Source organism: Pinus tabuliformis, chromosome 8 (assembly GCF_031772625.1).
Source record: "Pinus tabuliformis cultivar Carrire ecotype Pingquan chromosome 8, CPIR1, whole genome shotgun sequence".
Classification (NCBI taxonomy): Eukaryota; Viridiplantae; Streptophyta; class Pinopsida; order Pinales; family Pinaceae; genus Pinus; species Pinus tabuliformis.
Window position 1 is genome coordinate 1,605,746,007 of NC_142294.1, and position 8,672 is coordinate 1,605,754,678.

The following is an 8,672-nucleotide window of genomic DNA, read 5'->3' on the forward strand; positions in this document are numbered from 1 at the left end:
TTCTCAACATTTGGCATGAACCTCGACAGATCCAAATTTAGGATAGAAGTGATTTCATCCACCACAAAACGTTGGAATTGAACCCATTTATGCCTATATGATAATGAACTTCTTGCCCTATTGCAAAGTTGATATGTCACTACAATCCTAGTACCAATGGGAACGTAAAGTCAATTGGAAATATGCCTTCATTTTACATTTGGTACTATAGTGTAGGTGTTTTCCCGCTCAGCCGGTTTGTGGCAAACTCTCATAATTACATTCCATGGGTTAATATTTTTCCTAGAATTTTATCATAAAATAGTCGGTCATCTCCTGGACTGCCATACTTGGCATACATGCTTACGATGTTGTTATCTCAAAATGGATTTGTTAAAGGCCACTTATAACTATTTGGGTATGATGTTTTTAGCTCTCTCAGGGCGCACGGATATCAGCATAGGCTTGCAATAGAGCAGCATCAGGGTCAATTAGTAAACCTTGATAGCTCTTTTCATACAAAATATCCATATCCTCCTTCAATGAACGGTCGTTGCATTTGTCATGGAGGTTGTTGTTATTGTTTCATTGCAGTTTGGGGAGAAAGGATGAGAAAGTTAAAAGTGGTGATATGCATGATACGTATGTAAGTGTTCTAGTAATCTCTTAGTTCAAAATCAGCATAACGTAGGGAACATTGTGTAGATGTTGTCATTGTTAACTATAAGTATCCATTGAGATTGTGAAATCCTTCAATGAAAATTTGTTATTGGGTAGAATCATACTTGAGGAACTTAAAAACACACATGATTCAAATTGCAATGAAATAAACCCAAAATTTTGATATTCCTGAAAGGACCTTAACTATGATGGTTTTGTAATTGACAGTTTACAATTGAGTATTAAACCAACCAGTGTGCAAGCATTCAAGTGGTCCACTGATTTGAACCTAGAAAGTCTGATCCTACTTTGATAACATGATATAGTGAACTAATCTCCTCAACCCCATCCTTTGAATACTATGATGCCAACCAGTGCCTTCTACATATATGGCAGGTTTGAATCTCCTCAAATAATATTAATGTTCCTATCCATAATTATCCAAATTGGCCAATATGCAAACTAATCTACCTTTAGATATTCTATTGTATGTTGTTCTCAAAGTATACTAGGGGTTCTTCAGTGGGTTCTATTGGAAAGTTTGGAAACAGTAACCAAGAGTTTTTTTTGTTTTTGTTTTTGTTTTTTTTTTTTTTTTTCACTCTATAAGAAAAATGAGGCCAAATTTCTTGTATCCGAAGATCATTTATGCCATCATTTTCTGCCTACTCATCAAAGATAGGAGAACATGATTCTTGGGAAAACTTGGTATGAAATTTGAGTGCTAGATGTTTTAGTTATTTCACTGAAGGTTGGGCTCAGAAAGAAAGAATTGTTTACAAGGATTTTGTTGATCCATGTCAGAAGAGTGAAGCAATTAAAGAAGTTCAGAGCTCAATTTTATAGGTCTGTTGTGGTGTCCACCACTTTTACTTCATTATACATTTGCAGTAAATATGAGCTCTAGTTTTTTCTATAGTACTCATAATTGTTTTGTAATTCATATTTGCTATGGTAGACGAAACATGCTCTCTAATATAATAATGCAGGAGTTTCTTTGTCAGGGAGAGCAATAAAATATTGCATAGAGACATTTCATGAAAAATGATGGAATTGTGGCTTTTAATGGCACTTCTTGACAAACAGTGAACCCATGTCATAGATGTTGTCGATTGCTTCTTGTTTGGATTCAATGGCTTGCATTAAGCCTCTTAACTATCTAGATGCCTGCTAATGCAATTTCCTTTAGAAGAGGGCAGAGTTCTATTTCATTTTGGAAGCAAGAGGCCTTGTTTGGATGCAGTAAATTTTTATCCTTATCTTTGTTTAAAAGACAGTGCAGTAGAAGAAATATTGCGAAATTTTCCCCGAGGGCTATTGCTATGAAGGAGAAAGAAGTGAAAACAACATCCCCTACCATGGAAGAGGGAGGTAAATGGTAAGAAAGTAATGGTTGAAGGATGGGGTGGTTACTGCGGACAACGCTATCAACAAGGACAACTTGGTATCCTTTATTGTAAAGGCCTGATTCCTATTATATTCAAGAGAAGCTTAGGTGTGCAATCTTATCATTTCCCAGACCACAAAAGTCACCACTCAGTTCTGCAGAAAATTGAATTAGGGTGGTCTGACCCTTTCACAATAACAGTTCTACTCAATGCTTCACAACTCATATAATCTCGATCGAAAAATCATCACAGTTTTAAGAACAGATAACCATGACAAGGCATTACATGCTAGAACAAAGACAAGCTTTTCTGTAAAGTGCTTTCCGGACGAAGCATCTTTGAAGGTGTAGGAAACGTAATGAACATAGATATTAATACTACTACTAATAATAATATTGGATATGACCAAAGGGACAATGCATCTTTGAAGGTATAGATATTAATAATACTAGTCAAAGCATATAAATATACTGTTGTTACATGGCATTATATCAATAAATTCTGTATCATATCTCATTCATTTTTTTTTTATTGTTTTTTTTTTTAATAAATTATTGGTCTTATCTGGTATTCAGTAAATGAACTTCGTTCATTTCAACATTAACTATAATAAAATGACATAAATTCTGTCTTAATTAATTAGGCTAGTTTGGTGGTTAGTCTCTCTCTCATGAGACTTTTTTTTTTTTATAATAAGCGAATTACTTTTGACGCTGCACAATACAATATTCTCTCTTCTCTGCAGAGTTTGCATCTGCTGAAAAATTGTGGTATGAGATTCAAACCTATTGGCTTTTGGGAGTGATTGTGAATTGGGATTGATGTGATTACTGGGATAAACTCTAATGGGAAAATTGGAAAGTGGAGCCTGGGAAATAAATGGTCTCAACAAATACTTATGTGACAGATACATGAGGGAAAGATGCTAGTTGCTTTATCTGGAAGAAAGTCAGAAATTGTTTATCCCAATGATGGAATATGCAATTGCTGGTAGGACATTCACTATTCATTCATAGATCTATAAATTTTAAAAAGACTGACAAAAACTACCATTATTTCCTTGGGAAAATGTATCATGAAATATAATTGTTAAGAAAAGTTAAAAGCCATACAGGTTCTTGACAGGTAGATTTGCAGACAGTGAATCTTTACATCCACTTTTACGTCCATGGATCCCACCTTATCCAAGGAAAATAAAAGTTTCTGACGGTTGTCGTAGCTTATCTTCTCTGATCTTGAAAGCCAAATGCATCTCAATTTTTTCTGAGCTCAATAGAAAAACTGAAAAGTTGAAAGCCTCTTATGCAAACGGATGCAGCCTATGAATGTACTGCAATAAACAGCCCCAAATATAGTAGTTTTTGAGAAGTTCCTGTGATCAATTATGTGTTTTCAATGAAGCTCTTCTTGGTTTAAATGGAGCAAACTCATATTACAAATAAAGTAGGCCACTGGGAATGAGTGTTTCGGGCGTAGTTTTTTTTTTGGAGAGGTTCGGCAAAGTACATCTCTTTTATGTCTGGTTTATTACAGAAATTACAGTACAGTACTAATGAGTGAAGGCATAAATGACTGTGGAGATATAGATAGCCAAGGCTATTGAAACTAGACCAACCAAAGTTAAGGTTTCCCTCACAGTGGAGCTTCTCCCACAGGACAGAATGCCCAATCTGATCTGTATCACGTTCACCATAGACAACATCAAGAATACGCACCCCATTACTGATCCTAATGCCGAGGCAAACATTCCAAGCCTTAGCAGCTTGTTGTTGATGTGACCCTTGACTGCGTCATGAAGATCTTTGCTGTTATTTATTATGATTGCTAATTTCAAGCCCTGTGCAATCAAGCTGGAGAATAGAAATGCACTGAATGATGTCACTTCAAATATCAAAATGTTCTTAACAATGTCTTCACCTGCATCACAGGCGCCACTTTCCTCTAAGCTCCTCTGCCCACGAGTTGCCAATGACAGCCCAACGAATACTGCAACCGTGAACAACGAGTTCACATTCACTAGGCCATCCAAGGCTGTAACGTGCATACTTGTTGTTCCCTTGCTCAGAATCTTGTCCATCTCGTCTATACCCTCCGCGGCAAGAATCGAATGACCTGATGCCATTGCAAATATGGAATTACTCGTGGTTCTCGTTCAATAACCAGGGTAAGGTTCTTCAAGTGGGAACCAAATGAACTCCCCAAAGCAATATGTTTCAAACATTTTACGGAAAAATGTCCCCGTGGGTCAGTTGGACTGAAACACGCAATTTAATATTTTTATATCAGAATTTGTTGTGTATCGGAGAACACTAGAAAATGACGTCTTTAGGATGAAGCAAGCTAGTGGCCCACTTCATTAAGAACAAACAGAGGTTGTATTGCCCTCCCTGGCTATAATCAAGCAAACTAAGTATATGTCTTGCAGAGATGGACTGGAAAGAGGGAAAATTGGGGGAAACTCAATATAGACAACTGAATAGGACTGCAATCAGAACGCCTAGACCTCGAAATTAATGCTCTACCTGGTTCGATAATTTAAATTTTAAAACAAAATAACCGAACGACATATACCCGTGTGAATATACTGTTCAATGGATCAGTTCTGAACAATATTGTGAAGTATTGCAGAGCTGTTTATCACACTTCAGTCGCTAACTATATTATCCAGGTATTTCTTGAAATTGTTTTCAATAACAACTCCCAACTTAGAAGGCAAGGCAGATTTAAATGGAGAAGTGGCTCCATGTTATCACCCCGAATCCCCGATATCTGCAACTGCCCTCGATGGGAGGGCACGAGGAAAACTCTTTTGGAAAATCCATGTTATATAAAATTTTGTGAATAATGAAATATCTATAATAAATCCGCAAACTGACTCGTTATACTGCTTGCGGGGCTGGGCTGTAGTAGCGAAATTCCTCAATTCAAAAGATAATAATTTTTTTTTTATAATCTTCTATTCATTAGATTTTTAAACCGAGAATATCGCAAAGAAATTTATTCTGTATGTCCAATCTAGGAATAAGGAACTTCCTGGGATCGGCAAACAGTCAACGAGCTGTTCCACTCTGCTGACAGTTTCTGTGTGTAATAAAAACTATCATGTGAAGCACGTTATCAAATATAATAATAGGAAAGTAGTTGGTCATGGGGTGATGACTGAAAATTGCAGAATGTTGGCCTCCGTCTTTACACACACGGCCAGGATAAACGCGTGTTTCTACTGTGTCTGTTGGTCAATCTTGCTTTGTTTTTGTATTTAAATATCTGCGATGAGCGACGACTTACAAGGTAAGTAAGCCCTTGCGGAGCGCACCACCAAACTCGCAGAGAAGAAAAATACGCAGCACAGCCAAAAATCCTGATGCCGGACGGTAACCGGGGAGACTATTCCAAACCTTGAGCCCTTGAGACCTCAGAAATCCCTGGGATCATCAATCAGTTTCGCCGGGAAGCCAAAAATGCCATGGCAGCAGGTATACATCTTTGAATTTCCCCTGTTAGGCTTCAGGCCCTAATTAACTTTTGATGTTCGGCAGTGTGTTTTGTCCTCCGTTGTGCCCAGAGAAACGAACTCCTTTAGTGGGAAAATTCTGGTTATTGGGACATCAAGCTTCTTCATCTAGGAGCTCGGTCCATATTTTTTTTTTTTTCTCTATAATATTATTTATTCTATCAGGAATTTTACAGGTGCATTTAAGTTGAAGCAAAACACTAGCTCTGTCATATCCCTAGGCACTAAGCCATTGGGCTATTGTTGAAACATTTTGACATTCTAATTTTCTGGATTTTCAACTATTTAATAAGAAATTTGATTATGGAATAGCTATTTAGTGGGCTTTGGGTCCAGATTTTGAACCAAAGCTCTGATACCATGTGTAAGAACCTACGTCCTATTATTAGAGCCTCTACTTTGTTATACACTAACAGATCTATTTTCCTGTTAATTTATAAATAATAAAAGGAGTTTGCTGACCTTTTCACATAGCTTTAAACATTTAGCATCTTATCATTTTATCATAAGCAACATAAATTAAGGTGAGCATTCCATTGATATCAACTTAATTAGAGTAGTCCATGGAAAAATACCTGTTCCGGCGGTTGATGATGATACCTTTGTCTTATAGCTCCAGCTGAACGCTCCCTCTGGCCGACCCAACCGGATTTACCTCCCAGCCAACTAGGAAATAAATTCCTAGCCCAGGAAACCTCCACAGGTTCCCTAGCCCTCCGTGCCCAAGTCCAACCAGATATAGTGTGTCCTCAAGAAGAATGTGCAAAACTAGATAATGATACTTTCCTCCTCTCAAACCCAAGAAACCTCCACAGGTTTCCAAGGTCTCCCAGAATCATAACAAGGCCAAACAATCACAACCAACCCCCCACAATCCTAAGCTAGACTCCCCACTCTCCTTTTCTTCCTTCCCCCTTCCCTTTTTATACCCTCTTTCCTCAACCACCTCTCATTAATGTCATTAACTCTCACCCATCCTTGGTTGACTTCTCTTCTAAGCTAGGAGTACATTTGGAATTGTGACATGAATATAAAATTGAGAATTTAATGGGAAAGGATCATGTCTTCTCCCAAGTAAATCTGAAAAGTACATTTGGGAATGTGAAGTGTAATTACATGGAGAGGACCATGTCTTCTCCTTAGTAAATGTGAGGGTACATTGGGGAATGTGAAATGAATAAATATATATTGTTGATAAGATGGAGAGGACTATGTGTTCTCCCAAATAAATGTGAGGGTACATTGGGGAATGTGAAATGAATAAATATATATTGAGGATAATATGGAGAGGACTATGTCTTCTCCGAAGTAAATGTGAGGGTACATTGGGGTATGTGAAATGAATAAATATATTTTGAATTAATGGAAGGAGACCATATCCTACATAATATTCAAATTGAGAAGGTAAGTGGGGAATTTGAATAATGGAAATCATAAATTTATTTTATGACCAATATTTCTCAATATTTTCAGATAATGTAAATATTAACACAATTTGTAGGATAAGATTTAAGTGGGGCATTACACTTATCTGGGAAACAACGCTTTGGAATTGTGATTAAGTGTGATGTATTCAGTTTATGAAAGGCAGTTAAGAATCTTTCAATAAAAGGATATGTGAAGAAGTGAGAATATTATTTAGAAGCAACTAAGAATTTCTAGATAAACATTCACAGTTATTGAAATTAACTCAAACATGAGCACTCAAGATTTCATGTCCATGGTTAATTCAGAAGAATACATTTACAGCAATAAAAGATCGAGCACAGAGTGTTATGAATCATGTCCTGTACTATTCCTTTTGTCTATTGCTAGATTTGATGAAAACATGAGTATGCAATAACATAAGAAGACAAATAGAGATTAAGAAGACTTATTATTCCACTAGACAGCACAAGAATTCTGCAACAGCACGCAGGTCCTCAGCAAGACATCAAAACTTCAGGAAATCACTGAGCTAGTCCAGCCCTTTCTATTAGATAATTCTGAAAGTGTACAATATATTTTCCTCAGAGTACAAATTACCAACCCCTTATGCGTTACTAAGGGGGGTATATATACAAAATTTACATGAAAAATATCAAGGAAATGAGTTAATGGCTCATTGATGTTATGCCAACTCCTGGAGCGTTGTAGCTGAGAAGGATAATGTTGTAATAACTCTTTAGTGCTTTAGCTATCAAAATGGTCAGAGACTATTGACTTGGTGGTTGTTGGAGTCGGCTGAGGATACGCTGTCAAAGATATGCATTTTTTCTTATCCTTTGGGCTAGCTGTCGTTGTACATGTGCTGAGTCACTTTTCAGCTGCCTTAAATTCCAACCTTTTTCTGTTGTTTGTCTTCTAGTGAGCTGGAGATGGCAGTGACCGAGCAACTGAGGTTACCGTGGCAAAATTTGTAGCATTTCCTGCCACCAATCCTCCTTAGGCATTTGATGTCTTCGAATCTTAATCAAAGTTTCATCGGCCTCTGTATACCTGTAAAAATTAGGAGGAATTTCAAAAAGGTGCTTCACCTCACTCTCAATAAAAAATAGGCCTTCAAGTTTATTATATAAGCTCTGTCCTGTTGGAGGCCCTGCTTCCTGGGAGGTACTGGCAGATGCAGTGATTTGGTTTTCAATATAAGCTGCCATCCTGTTAGCAAATTGATCTCGGGAGATCAGCTTTCCTGCACCGCTTAGTAGGCTGGGCAGTCCTTTTGCTTGTAGTGCTGCCATCTTATGCTGGTACTCATGTACTTCAGCTTGTATTTCAAATCACTTTCTCTCCACTGTCTGTACATAATTCCTGAGAGTGAGTACTTTCTTGGCTGTAAGGACGTCCTCTGTTATGTTGACTATGCCCATGGCTGCCAGTTCCTCCTTTTCTTGCCTGTTCAAAAAATCTATCATTCTGTTGGCCTGTTCTGGCTTGTCTCCCAGTGTTGTCTTGGCCCTCTGAATCTCTGTTTGTGCTATGCCAATTAAAACCATCTGCTCATGTATGGTTTTAATTGATCTCCATTGTTTATCGATGGATTGGCCAATTTTGGCCCACAGAATTCTCCTTATTTCGGTCATGGCACTTTCCAGATTCAGCTCCTTTTCCAAGGCCTTTATCTTTTCTTTTAGGGCCTTTATTTCTTTGCC

General features: G+C 37.5%; 1 protein-coding gene across 1 annotated transcript; it reads right to left on the reverse strand.

Moving 5' to 3' along the window:
- Window positions 1-3,576: 3,576 nt before the first annotated feature.
- LOC149242181 (uncharacterized) lies at window positions 3,577-4,832 on the reverse strand. Its single transcript, XM_089367646.1, has 2 exons — window positions 4,599-4,832; window positions 3,577-4,281 (listed from the first exon to the last, which is right to left on the reverse strand). Exon 2 carries the CDS (start codon window positions 4,147-4,149, stop codon window positions 3,577-3,579), a length of 573 nt encoding a protein of 190 aa, XP_089223772.1. The 5' UTR covers window positions 4,150-4,281; window positions 4,599-4,832.
- Between the last annotated feature and the right edge of the window lie 3,840 nt (window positions 4,833-8,672).